Below are 17,038 nucleotides of genomic sequence, written 5' to 3' on the forward strand. Positions count from 1 at the left end.
AAGCAAAAGAAAGAAAAGAGACAGTAAAGCTTCGCTTAGCTTAGCATAAGCATAAGCATAGCCACATTGACATAACCCCCAATCCAACCATTCCTAAGGTAATGTGCACCCCTCTGATCAATCTCTATTCACTTGTCCTTTCTCTTCCTATCCGATCACCAAAGCCTTGGCTAGCAAAACACAAATATACAAAACCCATCAAATTCCAATTCTTCTAGAGAAAGAAAAATTAATAAATGTTCATCATCATCAACTTATAGTATAGATAAATTGAGAGAGAAAGAGAGATCAAAGGACTCAGAGATCATAAACTTAGTTGGATGGGTAATGAGTTATGATCTAGGTTTTTGGGGTTTGTCCGTTTGTGGGTTTTAATTTGGGAATAGGAGTTACTGAAATAGTGTCATACTGGCACCAGTGTTTTGTGTTTTCAATTTGGGTGAGACGACTCTATGCTCACTCTTCTTTTTGTTTTAAGTGAAATAGTGTTGTTTTATGGCTGATTTGGCAAAAATAGACACATTAGCATACCAAGGTGTCACTTAACAATCTAAACTATTAGAGGGTGGAGTTTTGCTAATGGAACCAAACTTCAAGATGTAAAGTAACCCCTAACTTCAGAAGTGTACTTTGTAATTTACCCTATTTATTATCTTCCTACCCAAAAATTAGGAATTTTCAAAACCTATGAAAAAGAGTTTTTATGTCCACAAGTTTTGTGAAAGATCACTCCCACATCTTTTTTTAGAGAGGAACTTGTATAAATACGTAGTTCTTTGTGTCAATTTTATGAGACCAGTGAAAAGCATGGGTCAAAAACTAGTAAAATAAGAATTTCAGAGGAAATTTTCTTGAGTCCCTATTCCCTTTGAGGTGGTCTCTAATTGTATGTTGAGACTTCACATTGCTTCTTGCACCTTGTGCTGCATTGATGGGTGAAACATTATTTTACTTTTAGCAAATGTCATCCACAGCTTCAGCCAGAGCTTTATAAGCCATCAATCATTCACAAAGAAGCTTTTATTTATTTTTTATAGGTTCACAGAAAAGCTTTAACCAGTAAACGAAATCTCAAAAACTGCTGGAGATTATTCTAGTTGACACCAACTTTTATAGATAAATAAAACTCACCCATCCAAATGGCGGATTGATCCTGTGGCTTCACAAACCATCTCTTATTTATGGTGGAAAGAGATTCAAACATTGGCATCAAATAAGTACTTTACATAATCACAAAGTATTTGCAACCCAATCAATAAATTAAATACAAACTTGAATAAAACATGAACTGTAATTTTGCTTTGCAAATGGGCAAGGGATATAAATGAAAACGAACTCCCTGAACAACCCCAAGACCTAATCATGAAAGCGTGCAAACAACGCTTTCAGAATCTACTCTGGATAATTTATATCAAAGGTAAAAATTAAAAAAAGGATCAAAACCAAAACCAAAATCCACAAAATACTGAAGCTAATATCGTTTCCCAAGAATTACGCCAATGATCACAGAGACCAGAACTACTCCCAAAATAAACTTATAGTTCATGAGAGGAGAAACCTCAGAAGTTTGAGTGTGTGTCTCCGAAGAAGACAAGGTTTGAGCAGAAGTTGTTTCTGACTTTTTCTTGCTCTTCCTTTTAGATGGTGTGGAAATGGCTGATCCAATGTCCCTGGATTTGACCTCCAATCCTTCCTTGTATTCAGCTGGACTTCCCCCATCTCCCTGTAACACAATTTAAATATCAGTGGGACTTAGCTCAGTTATTAGAATACACTGGAATTATTGTTCCTAGGAGTGGAACTGGATAGTAGCTAGAATGGATGTGTTTCCTATGGACACAATAAAGAAACAGATATCACAGTTGAACTTGAATAGTCAATAAGTTCTAAAGTCGAACGTTAAAGCTGGAATTTCGTGCACAACGTTGTCAGGGAAATAAATAAAAATGGAAGGCCACCAAATAATAAAGGCAACCAAAAATCAGTGGAACAAAAGGATTTCTTCTTCTTGATAGTGACAGTTTGCTTCGTAAGTAACTAATGCAACTGGTTCCAACCTTGACTATGATTTTTTTTTTTTTTTTTTTTTTTCCAACATTACAAGAATCAATTCATCTTGACACAAACTATAAGAGTTTTGTTTTGAAGAAATGCTAATACAATGTGGTATAGAAATGCTAACACATTTTTGCTATGACAGAACACATTTTCAGTGTATATCTCTGAATAGACGAAGAGAATTTATTCAATGTTAGTTATCACTTCCTTTTTCCAGCTTTATAAGGACAAGACTTAGGTAAAATAATATTTAGGTTAGGTTTGTTAGGTTTTCTTATGTTAATAAATAAACCAATTACTGACTTTACTACTATGTTTAGTTAGATCAAAAAATATTAAATTCCTTTAGAATTGTTGACTCCATATATAATAATTTAGTAAAACTTCATTAAATGTTATGAAAACTTTAAACCCCAAATAAAAATTCTCATTATATAGATCAAATATGTCAATATTCATTTAGAAATAATGCTACAAACATGCTATTTTCATGTGAGAGATTTTGTGGAATACAAACTGACCTTTTGTGACAGTTTAGCATCAGCCAGCTGCAATTTCTGCTCAAGCTCTGTGACTTGCTTATCTAGGAGCAAGATTTCTTTGTTCTTTGCTTCAAGCTCTTCAAGAGAATGCTTCAGGGCTGCTTCTCTTTCCGACTCCTTTTGAGAATCCTTTTCTTTCTGGTTGTTTGGAAAATCAAACAAATGACGTTACAAGAAGAAGAATTTTTTATATTAGATTGCAGTTCCAAATAATGTGAGTGATTAAAGATCTAAAAATAGAGAATCAGGATTCTGGTAAAATACACACACACACACACACACACATATATATATATATTTTAAAAGAGATCTACAAATAGGATAAATACATAGTTGCTCCAAGAATGGACTATTCTTGCATTATGTCTTATGTCAATGATAAAAGTAAGCATTGTTTTTGAAATTATGTTGGCAACGATGTACTTGACATAAAATTATTACTAGTGCCTAACCTGTTCCACACTGGTGCTCTGAGCAAGTTGTAACTCTTTCTGTAGTTCTAGCACTTTTTCATGTAACAAATCTCTATCATGGACTTTATGTGCATGGTCATCCAATTTTGAAAGCAATTCTGCCTCTTTTCCAGCAGCCGCCAGCTGAATGCTTTGAACCTACAGCCATCATATTGATCTCGTAAGTTCAATTGGATTTTTAACCACGCACACACACACACACACACAAAATGAAAAAGGAGAAGCAAAAAAGAATATGAGGGCTTATTTGGAGATTCATAGTTCTTGCAATTATTGAGACTTTAGTGGAATACCTCTTCTTTCAGTTGATTTTCATTTTTCAGCAATTGTTCCTCAAGTTCCTTGAGACGAGTTTGCAACACAGGTTTCTCAGCAATCTCAGCCTTGAGATTTTCAATATCGCTTCTCAAAGCATCTTCTTTTGCATTCTGCTCCTTCAGCTGTTGCTCAAGCTGCAAAATCACAGACTCAAGTTCCTTCTTGGCATTTTGATATGTTTCAGTGAGCAGGTTGTTCTCTTCCATAACTGAAGATATCTGTAGCATTCAAATATACTTTATTAAACAATCTGGCACAAAGAAATATTCATATAATTTTTTACCAGCCTATTTAGTTTTTGCTAAAAGTGTGTTAAAGTATACTTGTACTATGAAAAAGTTAGAAAAAAAAAAAGAGGTTTTAAAAAGCTATACATAAAACCTAAAACTTAAAAGCTGAGCTTATAATTTGATGCCAAACAGACACCAAGAAATCTATAATACATTTCTCCAAACCTGAGATTGTAGTTTCTGTCCTTCAGAAGCAAGCTGCTGTGTCAAATCTTCTATGGCCTTCTTCGAAGAGTTAAGCTCTTCAACTGTTTCGTCCTTCTCAGCAAGGGCTGCAGACAATTTTGCCTGTAAATCACTCAGTTTAGATTCATACATGGCCACTTCCTGAGTAAGCTTCATATTTGCCTCAGCCAGCCCTCCATTCTCTTTTTCGAAGTCACTTGACTTATTTTGCAGCTCCTCAACAATGCTTTCTACATGCTTCAACTTTAGGAGAGTCTCTTCCAGCTCAATTTTTTGGGCTTCGGCAGACTCAGATGCTTGTTGAGAAAGTTCTTCATAAACTTTTATCTGGCTTTCTAGAGCACTTAGCTTCTCACTCAAATTTTTGGCTTCTGAATCTCTGTGATTGAATCTGTGAATGGAATCTTCTAACTTTCTTTCTGCTTCCACAATGCGAGCCTCAGCTGCAGAATGTAGTTCAAAGGCTCTTGAGTGCTTCTCTGTTAACTCAGCAATAGTGTTACTGTGAGAAACAAGTTGCTGAGAAGTGGCTTCCTTCTCGGAACGAACAGAGCTTAGTGACTCCTGGAGTTCATCAACCTTTCTTTTGAGCTGAAGATTGGTCTCAACTAATAGCTCATTTTCTGATAAAGACTGAGAAGCTTTATTTTCTGCTTCCAAGATCTGCCCTCTGAGTTCTTCATTTATGCCTTCTACAGAAGCCAATTTCAATAAAGCCTGATCTAATTCTTCCTTCAAAGATGCAGACTTTACTGCAGCTTCAGCTACCTGCTCTTCATAAATCCTTATTTGGTCTTCAAGAATCTTCAATTTCTCAAACAAAGATTTTGCCTCAGAATCCCTGTTAGTGAAGTTTGCTATAGCTTCCTGGAGTTTACTATCAGAATCCCTTGCTAGGGATTCATGTAACAACTCAAGCTCTGAGTTTCTTGAAGTAGTTTGCTCTATCACTCTTCCTTGTTGCTCTAGTTGCTCCTCTGCAGATTGAAGCTTCCCCATTACCTCACTCTCTCTCATACCAGCAGCCTTAAGATCATCTTCAATGCTTGACAACTTCTCTTGTGTCAGGTTTAATTCGTTCCTCAAGACCTCTAACAGATTTTCTGTTTGAGCAAGCTTCTCGCCAGAACTGTTTGATGCATCTTCTAGCCTTCTCTTCTCATCTGTTGCAATATTCAAGGACTCTGTCAACTCTATTTCCTTTTCGTTGGCTGTTTGCAGTGCAATTTCAAGGCTTGATGCTCTAGCCTGGAATGCCTCAATTTCTGATTCAAGTTCTGATACCTTGTCAGAGTATTTCTTGGAATTTGCTTCTGCATCGTCACTTTTCTTTTCTAATGTGCTTATCTGTTCTTCAAGTTCCTGAATTCTATACTTCTCTGCTTCGAGTAACAACTCTAACTCACTTACCTTTTTACTAGAATCATCCACTTTTGAATGGGATATTTGGATCAAATCTTCTAGTTCACGGCTGCGCTGATGGTTCATATTGGCCCGATCCTCATGCTCAGTGCATTTCCCCATAGCAATCTTCAACTCCTCCTCAAGCTCTGAATTTCGTGATGAGGACTGGTTTAGGGCTGATTCCAACTGGTTTATCTTTTCCTTGTATTCCTGCATTTGATCATTCAGATGAACTTTTGCTTCCTCAATCACTCCCAATGTAGCATTAAGTTCAGAGATTTTCTCAGAAAGTTCTTTTAGTTCTCTCTCAGTGTCACTGTTTTTTTGTTCTGCAAAATTCAACTGTTGCTCAAGCTCCACATTCTTCTGTTCTGCTGCTATAAATCGTGTCTCAAGCTCTCTCAGTTGCGATTTTGCCTCTTCTGCTGATGCAATTGAAGCCTGGATTATATCCTCAAGCTCGAGATTCTTTTGAGTTGCAGTTGCTGCTGCAGCTCCAGTTTCATTATGAAGCTCTTCCAGAGACCTCAACTTCTGTTCAAGCTCTGAATTGTTTGACAAAGCTTGAGACAGAAGAGAATCTGACTTACAGAAATTCTCATCTGAAACCCTCAATTTTTCCTCAAGCTGGATCCGAATCTCTTCCGCCTGTTTTAGAGAAATACTGAGATCTTTCGCAGCAGCTTGAAACACATCTTTTTCTTTAAGCACACTAGACAATTCCTCCTGTACAACTGAGACTTGTGCTTCCTGGGTTTTCAATGCATTATTAACCAATTCCCTTGCATTCGCTTCTTCCTGTAGTTTCAATTTGATTTCTTCCAATTCCAAAATCTTTGCTTGAAGATCTTCTTTAGTTGAGGCTAAAACATTTTCAAGTGAGGAGATATCTTCCTTCACCTTAGATTCTGAAGCCTTTCTCAAGTCCAGTTCCTGGGCCAGTTCACTTATAAGATCTTCTTTTAAAGAAAGTTTCTGTTCCATGTCCAGCACTTGGGATTTTGAAAGCGTCAATTCCTCTTGAACAGCAGAAAGCTCTGCTGCAGTACTGTTAAGTGCTTCTTTAACCTTCTGATTTTCAGCAATCTTTTCATACAGTCCCTTGAGTTCTTCTTGTAGGGAAGCCATCTGATCCTCCATTTCTTTTGCACTCAGTTTTGCAACTTCAAGCAATCTCTCAAACTCCAAGGCTCTCAGTGTCTCGGATTCGGCATGTAAACCACTTTGTTTATGCAGCTCCTCAAACTTTTGTGCATCTCCTGCAGAAGATTGCAGCTCATGCTCCAACTCCTGCATCCTCTTTCTTGAGCTCTCAAGCTCAAGGCTGAGACTATCAAATGCTTCCTTCACCTCAATCAGGTCTTTGCTTTTTGCTTCTTGAGCTTGCAATGACTCATGCAAAGCATCAAGCTGTGCACTGTGTCTCTCCTTGGCCTCTATAATCTGCTCTTGCAATTTCTTGTGACTGAGTTCAAGCTCTGCACATTTCTTTCCACTTTCCACCAACTTCTCTTTTGTCACTGAAATCTCATCCTTCAGCTGAGAGTTCTCAGATTCAGAATGCTTTAATACTCCAGCTAGTCTTTCCAATTCAAACTCAAGTTCTCTCATCTTCTCTTGGGATTCTAATAGTTCTCTGCTCGAATTGCTTGCGCTTCTTTCAATGGCTTTTATCTTGTTGTCCTCTACAGATGCTGTTACGCTGGTATGTAAAGCATCTTTCACATCTATAGATTCCTTCTCAACTTTTATGAATTCTCCATCAGTTTCTTCCTCTTCTTTCTTTCCTTCTTTTCCTAGTTGAGGCAAGTCTCCATTTGTTACCTAAACAAAATCATCAGAGTCAATCTCAACAACCAAACATTACAAATAATGCATTTCCTGCTGTCATAATTGATTTTTTATCAAGTGACCTATATTCAATCACATTAGTTTCTGGTGTGGCTGCAATCATTAACTGTAATAGCTCCGGTAGGAAGCTATTTTATTGCTTTTCAAATGATCCAGAAAATGAAATAAACTAATTAAAATATATGGCCCATAGATCCCTACCCCATGATTTGGTATATGCATAGTGACAATATTCTTTTCAATGCCCAGCATATCGAGAAGTTCACAATTATAATGAAAATGACAAAAGTATCAAGTATAGTTTTGAGAAATTTTAATAATGAAAACAAGAATTATCTATAAGATCAATAGATGTTGAAAAGTTATATTAGTAGGTAATGGATGACAGGAAGTAGAGTAGACATGTTAATACTAGTTCAGAATCATTTGCAGACTATTCAGGTAATTAATAATTCAAGAATTCAGAAACACAGATTTTGTGAAGTACATGCTTATGTCAGTGCACAATACGCAGAAATTCACAGTTTCCTTGGTTATGGAGTGGCAGATATTCTTTAATCATACATTAATATGAAGTAAGCAGAATTTTCTTTGCATTTCCTTCATTTACTTGCGTTCAAAGGTAGCAGGGCATCCAATAACAAAATTATTTTGAATATATAACATATTGCAGGAATTTCACTATATTTTATATCAATTGTGGCTTTGTTGGTTAATTTTGATTAAACTAAAATATTTAGTCTTAGTATATGATCTGATCTCACAAAAAGAAACATTTACAGTCACAGAAAATATAAGTTACCTTAATGGGATCAGCATTAATTACAGCTTCCTCAACAGCCTTCGTGACCGGAACTTCTTGACTCACTTGTGTCTCTTCTTCCATATCAAAAAATAAATAAAAACCAAACTGTAGTACCTGCTTCTCTGTGATTTTAATAATAATTTCATAATTCTGTTAGTTATAGATTAAAAGCAAGAAACCCGTTAGGAATGTAACAGCATGTTTGGGAGAGCAGTTAAGATTAAGAGGAAATGAAATGGAACGAAATGAAAAGAAAAAGAAAATAATTTTTAAAGATTATATTCTTTTCATTCTCTTATTTATTTGGGTGGAAGTATAAATGAGATATCAAATCATCAATCAAATTGGTCAATTTTATCTAACCACAGTACATACTACATTGGCATTGTTTTGTCAACATTACAGAGATCAACTTAGTCCCAGTACATTTTATCAAAAAAAAAAAAAACTTAGTCCCAGTACACTGATGTTGGCCACCATAAAAGTTTGAAACACATGAGCAAAATGCGACAAACAAAATAAATTTTGCAATATTTGAGTTGGCAAATGATAGTTGGTGTATTATAAAAGTGAAAAAGGATTCTATTTCTACCATAGACAAAATAAATAAATAAATAATAAATAAAGTGGGGGAGAGGGTAAGTAAATAAAAAGACAGTCAAGAGTGCCTCTGTAATTTTGTTAAGTTTACTAGAAGATAGAAGAACATAGAAGTTGCTTTGTATCACCTTCATCACTTCTAACCCTTATGTAAGGAATACAAAAAATTTTACAACTATTATTACAACTTGTCAAATGACGAATTGTAAATAGTGAAATCAAATGATGGGTCTACATCTCCACCACTTATAACTCTTCATGTGACAAATTGTAATAAAAATGGTGAAATTTTTTGTGTTATTGTCACTATTTTTTTTTTTTTTTTGGTAAATTTATATAACGAAAAGACAGAATCGTGTTTTTGAAAAAACTAGAAAGTGTGCCGACAAACCACGTCAAAAGAGATTCCCAACTCCCAATTCATGTACCATCTAAATTAATCATGGGAACACCGCAGCAGCAGCAGCGTCGTACTATAATAATAAGTCACTATTGTTTTTCTCTCATTCTATTCCTAGGCGCCACTTGTTTTACTGCTTTACCAGGTTGTTTCTCTTTTGTCTGGCACCACCACATACTCCCACTGTATAATTCTTTCTTTTATTTAGAAATACATTATTTTAGAGTAATTTGGTATGTTTAGCTCTCGCATAAATTCTAGTAATACACGACTTTTGCCTTAATTATTTTTTTGTGTCTACTTGTGAGTGGTGAATAAAAAGTGATAAATTTATTTAAAAGTAACAAACAGTTATGATAATTATGATTTACTTTGTGCATGGTATAATATTTATTCTCAGCTCTATCTCGTGATAGAGTTGAGAATTTTTTTAAAAAATTTGGTTTCAAATATGTTTGGAATTATCCAGCTTCAATTCACTATGCAAAGACTGAAAAGCATTCATTTGTAATTTTAGTCAAATAATGTCTTTATCAAAATTTTTTGCAACTTTCAATATCAATGGGATCTCACCCATATTTATTTTTTGAGAATTATTATATGAGTAATGTTACAAACACAAATTATTTTACAATATTTTTACAAATTGTTGATATGACAAATTTTTACTAGTTCTAATATGAGCCCATCACCAACATCATATTTTTACTAGCAATAACTATTTAGAAAATACTAAACCCACATCAGCAATTTGTAAAAATGTTGTGAAATAATTTGTGTCTGTAGTATTAATCTTATTGTATATGCCTAAAATATTTACTAAATTTTTTTGGGCCAAGTTGTAAAATTCTCTATGTTCCGGCGCTAAATATTTGTGCAAATTTGTCGTTAAAGATTTTCTTCTTTGTTTTTTACAAAATGGAAGCTGATTATAACCATGACCCATAAAACCAACAAATCAATAAACCATAACTGGTTGGTGGTGTAGGCATTCCAAGAGACATCAATACAAGTGTGCGTTGGTATATCTTATCTACTAAAATATAAGTTCAGAGTAAAATTTGATGTGTATTTAGAAAAAAAATAAAAAAAAATTATAAAGGTGTTAATTAACCAATATAAAATGTAAGTTGGTCAATAAAGTATACCTAAGAGATCAAGGCTAATAGTTCCTCCAAAAAAAAGAAAAAAAAAAGACCAAGGCTAATATATCCCAAAAATAAAAATAAAGAATATAATTTATATTACATCCCCACAGCTAGAAGGAAAAAAACAAAAGATAAATAATGTATATTACATAACTTTTTAGGCACATGCAAATAGATACTTTAATCAAATGCTTGCAGAACCAAAACCACATGATCCAAATTCACCCGATCATATGATGCTATCATGTGGAACCAATCCCTTTGTGGGCCCCTAATTTTTTTTTTGTTTTTATCTAACTATGCATCCAAATCTAATACAATTTGGTCTTCAGATCTCACTTTGTAAGCTTCACTAGTACAAATTTTTTTATATATATATTTTTTGGGTGAAATTTATTTTATAATCTTCACTTCAGTAATACTAATAGGCTATTAGTTTTTATCTTTTTTTTTTTTTAATAATTATATTAATTCCAAGGTCTTATCTTGGCCCACTAAATGCTGAGGTTCAGAGATGATCCAATAGAATTTTACTAGAATAAAACCTTGCTTAGAAATGTTACAATAAAAGCTTTGCAAATTGCAATTACACCCAAAAAAGGAAAAAGAAAAAAAAAGGTGGCATGGTGGGTAGGACCCACTAACAAAAATTAGGCACCCCATCACTTTAGATCTTTCTGAATTTTTGAAAATCATAGGTGAACAGATCAAATCTACACCGCCCATAGCTGTTAGCTTTCTTATTTTTATTTTTATGAAAGCCCACAATTACCATCTACTCCTCTATTATTATTTTATATAAAGACAAACTATAGAAAGCAAATAAGCTTGTCAAATGGAGAAAAAGGAGGGGTAGGTCTGCTAATGTAGAAATTGTCAACTATTCAACTTTACTTTAGCGCATAAAAGTACAAACAATAAATCAAAGATATAGCATCTACTACTAACTTTTTTTTTTTCTTTTCTTTTTTTTTGTGGGCGGTTTAGGGTGGCTAAATTCTGAAATTTATTATCATCCCTATAAGCCTCAGTTATTTTATTCAATATATTTTATTTAAATCTCTTACCTCTATAGGACCTAAAGAGCTTCATTTTTTTTTTTCTTTGGGTGCTATTAATATTTATATAGCTATAAATACATAAAAAAAATATTTAATAGAGCTATAAAAATATTTTTTATAAAAAGTAACTGAAGCCCAAGTAGGTGCATGTAGAAGAAACTTTAAATTCAAAATTTATTACGCTTTTCCAGATCTAAACGGCTTTCAAGTAAGATTTCCACCAACCATCCTCATTTAAAAAAACAAAATGATAACTAAATAAGAATAAAAAATTCTTCTTTTACTAAAATGAGTAATAGCTGGAAATCTGCAGTTAATAATAAAAAAAAGATTTGACTCCTTAGCTTAGATGATCAACTGTCTGAAATGATCTTGGCCTTCTACTGATGATCCAAAACTATACTCACTCCTTTTGATTTTTTTTTTTTTTTTTTTTTTTTTGCATGCTAATTTTTATTCATAGAGAAGAGAAATAAATAAAAATAAAAAGATTAGAAAGGAAAATGAGAAGACAAAATTGATCAAATAAATACAGCTAGGAAGATGAACCGATCCTGATCATTCCAACAAAACATATTTACAAAAAAGTGAATTACATCTGATTTCTTATAACAATCCATTCACCACAAACAAAGAATTACCCAAGAATATTCATCATTATCAATATGAAACAAAGATCTCTATATCTTCCATTCAATATATATATATATATATATATATATATTTATGAAACAAAGATCATATACAGGCTATCTACAACATTCAAAAAATATTACAATCATCTTTTATGTGTTGTGATTCATGAAAACAACAAAAACAGTTCTATGAAACACGGTTACAATAAAGCCTGGATTGAATTAACATGTCATATAATAAAAAAGAGAAAAGGGTCATAGATAGATAGATAGATAGATGGATAGATAGGCTTGCCTGATGAGAAAGTTGTTGGAATTACTTTTGCTTTTGCGAAACGTTTCTCTCTCTCTGTTCACAAAACAAGAAAATGGAATTACACAGATGTTGATGATGATGACGATGGAAATTGAAGGTGGAAAAAGAAAATTGAAAGGGAAGAGTGACAGATTCCAGCTATATAATATAAGTTGAGAGAGAGGACTCCACTTACCAGTGGTATGGGCCCCTTTAACACCTCCAATCGGACTAACGTTGCCGCTCTCGCATGCCCACAATATTTTGCCTTTGGATTTGTAATAAACTACGAAACTAACCAAACCTTTTTTTTTTTTTTTTGGGGAAAAAATAATTATTTCTTAAAAAATTGAAGACGTTGCAAAGTATGCCGAGGACGGCCAAAGACGTTGCAAGCATGCCTAAGACGTTGCAAGCATGCCTAAGCATGTCTTAGGTACCCACAGTATGGTTTGAAAAAAGTATAAGTTAATGCTATATATAATTTGAACTGTATAATTGTGATTATTTTTAATTGTACACGTACCATATAATTGTACTAGTATAATTAAAGAAAAAGTTGAGAAAAAATTCAATTAAATACCAAATTAGATTTCAATTGTGGACTAATTTTGTGTCATGTGTCCACTAGAGTTTTTAATATTTGTGTCAAGTGAGTTAATGAGTACAAAATACTAAGAGTCCAATATTAATAAATATATAAAAACTAAAAACTAAAAAAACTAATCATATATCTGCTCAACAAAAATCACAACACTTTCCATTCAATTAAAAATTAGAATAAAAATAATCATAAGTAGTATTAAATTTAAGCAGAAATTTTAATATGCACCTAATCACATTTATATTTTCTAATAATTCAATCAATTATGCATATTTTTATTATTAAAAAAAATGTTTTTATTTTTAAACACATCTATACATATGCATGGGCTACATGCTATACGGTTAAAGCCAAAACTTAGAAAAAGTCCAATTAGATTTTAAATTAGAGTCCAATTTTGCGTCATGTATCCCGTCTAATTTTAAAATTTTGTATCAAGTGAATTATTAGGTGCAAAAATCAAAAAGTATAAATCCAATTAGATTTTAAATTGGATTTCAATTGGAGTTCAATTTTGTGCCACATGTCCTATCTAATTTTTTAATTTTTGTGGCAAGTGAATAATAGGGTGCAAAAACTGAAGAGTTGAAATCCAATTAGAATCTAAATCATATATATATATATAGTATATGAATTATTATGTGCAAAAATTGAAGAGTTCAAAATCCAATTAGATTCTAAATCATATATATATGGTATACGAATTATTGGGGTGCAAAAACCAGGGACGGAACCAGGATTCGAATCTGAAGGGGGCAAAGCTTAAAACAAAACTTTTTTTTTTTTTTTTTTATGAAAATAAAAACTAACATCTATTTCATATTTAACAAAATACTACATATAAAACAAGTGTTTCTTAAACATTTTAACACATTTATCAAAATGGGACTCGGCACTATTTCAGAGGAGATCCGAAAATATATATATTTAAGGGCAAATCTTAATTTTTCAAATTACATATGTATACCAGTTTTTTTTTATTTTTTTATTTTTTTTAACTGGGGGGTCTATTAGGACCAAAATTTAAAATTTCAACATATATATATATATATATATATACTAGCTTTTTTTTTTTGGGGGGGGGGGGGGGGGGGGGGGGGGGCAATGGCCCCCCCTGCCCCACTGTAGTTCCGCCCCTGGCAAAAACTGAAGAGTTCAAATCCAATTAGGTTCTAAATCATAAATATATATATATATATATATATTTATATATATTTATATATATTTATATAATATGAGAAACCATTATATATTTTAGAAATTCATGGTTTAAAAAATGTCTAAATTGTTACTCTAACACCAGGTATAATTTGAACTCATATATACGTGTGTAGAAAGGGAAAATTCCCGAGCTATCACAAACTGACATATCATACTACCAAGTCCACAACATATGGTCAATTACAAAGCGCCACGTACTGCTACTAGTTTCTACTATCACCATTTAAAAACCAACAAAGATTTGCCAAGTGTCATTGAAATAAAAACATAAAAAAGCATACAAAATGCCAATCACACATCAGCACGTGTAAGCGATAACATAGGCAATCCAATTGAGTGCTGACATATGCCACCTTGAAAATTAAGACATTTTAGCCAATCAAATGATGCCATATGTCTTGGAGAAAAAGTCTTAAAACTCCTCTGATCAAGCTGTGATATGTGCCACCAAACAGACTTTGCCACATGTCATTCACCCACCCCAAACTCCTATAAATAGAAGCATTCCCAAAGCATTTCTACACATCTTGGAAGACATCCACACTTCAAGCAACATCAAAGAAGATTCAGAAGCATAGAAACTTCGTTGAAATCAAGCCCTAGAGCCTCCAAGAACTTCAAGAATTTCAACCTCGAATACAAAGAACATTCGAAGTAGAATCATTCAAATCATCTTCCTAGATCTCAAAGTTCATTAGAATCAAGCTCAAAAGCTTCCAAAAACTTCAAGAAACCACAAATCAATGAGCTCTACAAATTCAAGCCTCTAAAGCCTCGAAAATTTTCCACCACAAACCTTTGAAGATGAAGAACATGCGAAGAACACGAAGAGCAAAGAATTTCTAACAAGTTCATAGCTAGAGATTCGTTGTAATTGCGTTTCAAAGGTCTTTGATCCATCCTTCAGCCAAATTGAAGAATATTTGGTGTTCGAGTCAAAATCACATTACCACAATTGCAATAAACAATTCTTTCAAGGAGATCGAATCAGATGATCACTCTTTTGTAATCACAAAGAATCTTACCACACATTGATCAATACAAATTTAAATTTGTGAAACTATTTTACTTGTTTGATTTATTTCAAACTTGAAATTTAGTTGTCCACAATGCGTAATTATGATTGTTTTTAAATGTACTTGTGCAAATGCACAGAGTTATTCACTAATTAAAAATAAAAAAAAAATAAAAAAATTATCGATTGAACTAATTAGAACCCATGTAATATGTTATAATTTGTACATAACAAAATTTTGTCTTAATGGTGAGTCCATATAAAATTATGTAGATATTGTATTTTGTCCACCCTTGATTCACATGCCACACCCCAAAAATTACAAAAATATAATTTTTTATTTTTTTACCGAGGGACTATGGGAAAATCTAGATTATCATGGTTCAACCCATTTGAGAATCGGAGCGCTCAAAGTGCCATTTTAGGTCAAAATGCCCCAGTCAACCTAGGGTTGAACTAAGGTCAAAATTGGTCAAAACTACCCCAAAACAACATTTTTCATGTTTTCACAACAAACTCGAGGCTATTAGAGATTTTCGTCAACTTTGACCAAGTTTGACTTGAAGTTAACTCCCAGCGGTGACTAAAAACCCAATTTTGATATGACCCTCAGAACGGGTTGGAACCAACACCATTGTGAAGAATATTGAATTTCATTTCCAATGACTGCTCATGGGTCAAATGTGGAGTTAAAACGGTTGAAATATCTTGAAAATCGTACTATGCATGTCAACTCACTTCTTGAGTAGTGGACTAAGTGCACGCACATCACTAAAAATTACTCGGTGTGGACTAAGTGCACGCCAGGTATGGAAGGCGTGCATTAAATGCATGCTAACAACTGAACAATCACCAAAATATATATATATATATATATATATAAACCCCCCTCCCCCCAGCTCCCAGAATTTAAAATAATAATAATAATTTTTGGGCACTTAAAGCAATTTTCTAGAGCCTCTCTCTCTCTCTCTCTCTCTCTCTCTCTCTCTCTCTCTCTTTTGTTCTAAATTCTCTCCTAAATATACACAAATAAACCTTTGATTCTCCCATCTTCTATACATCAAGAGGTAGTGTTCTTGTTTCCATATCCTCCTCCTTGGTCCATCTACCTTGGTTTTGAGGTTTAGGGTGTAGATGTAGCTTTTTAGTTACAATCTACACCCATTTAATTTTTAGCTCTTTATTGCTTTTCAAGCATGCTTTATTGCTTTTCTAGAAGGTGTTGCCTGAGTCACCTTTTTCCAAACCAAAGAGTCAAAGTTACCTTGAAGTGCTACTCAAATTCCAAGCGTGAAGAAAAGAAGTGTTGTGCTGCACAACAATCCAAAACCTCAAAAGCATTTAAGACTACTCTTAAATCCTACATCGCATGTTGTAGATACCTCATTTTGTACCCATTAATAAATTTTGGTCCTTGACCCCAATGATGAGCTTGTCATATGTCAATCAAGGGTAATTAAAGAGTTCACAATAGTTTGGAAGTAATCATAACTCAAAAGTGCTCAAATCGTTTTGAAAATGATACCGAAAAATGACATTTGCACGCTGTTTTGACCATAACATTTGATCCGTAAATAATTTTTGAGTGAGGTTAGTTTCAATGGAAAGTAGACAACCTGGGATTAAATTTGAACATAAATATTTTCTAATTTGGATTTATATTAAGTGAGTTATGACCATTTGAATTTGGCCCATCAGAGTAGTCAAATTCAGGGTATGCGTATGCATGAATCAAGTGTGCGTGCGCACCCTCGAAAGATGCGTATGCACACTCATTTTCCAAGCAATATAACTTCATTTTTAAGGGGTCTAAAACATCATTATTTGATGTGGGCCGGCCTCTAGATCCTTGGAAATATCCAAAGACCTTAAAAAAGCCACGTAAACCCTAGTTTTAACATATAAATACTCACTTTATTTTCTCCAATTAAAACCCTAGCTAGAGAGAGTTTATTTTTTTGCCTCCATCTTCTCGAAAACCCTAGTTCATCTTTTCAAAACACCCACACAGCACCCTAGCACTTTTTTTTTTTTTTTTTTTTAAGTTTCAAAACCTCTTTTTAGTTATTTTTTAAACCCTAGTTCATCTTTTCAAAACACCCACACAGCACCCTAGCACTTTTTTTTTT

The 17,038-nt window shown here is 33.4% G+C and overlaps 1 protein-coding gene across 1 annotated transcript; it reads right to left on the reverse strand.

Annotated features, from left to right (window-relative positions):
• Nucleotides 1-1,088: 1,088 nt before the first annotated feature.
• Nucleotides 1,089-12,243, reverse strand: LOC115984100 (centromere-associated protein E). Its single transcript, XM_031107002.1, has 7 exons — nt 12,067-12,243; nt 7,925-8,049; nt 3,847-7,095; nt 3,367-3,609; nt 3,053-3,211; nt 2,580-2,738; nt 1,089-1,723 (listed from the first exon to the last, which is right to left on the reverse strand). Exons 2-7 carry the CDS (start codon nt 8,006-8,008, stop codon nt 1,472-1,474), a joined length of 4,146 nt encoding a protein of 1,381 aa, XP_030962862.1. The 5' UTR covers nt 8,009-8,049; nt 12,067-12,243; the 3' UTR covers nt 1,089-1,471.
• Between the last annotated feature and the right edge of the window lie 4,795 nt (nt 12,244-17,038).

The sequence above is a fragment of the Quercus lobata genome, chromosome 4 (genome assembly GCF_001633185.2).
Source record: "Quercus lobata isolate SW786 chromosome 4, ValleyOak3.0 Primary Assembly, whole genome shotgun sequence".
Taxonomy (NCBI): domain Eukaryota; kingdom Viridiplantae; phylum Streptophyta; class Magnoliopsida; order Fagales; family Fagaceae; genus Quercus; species Quercus lobata.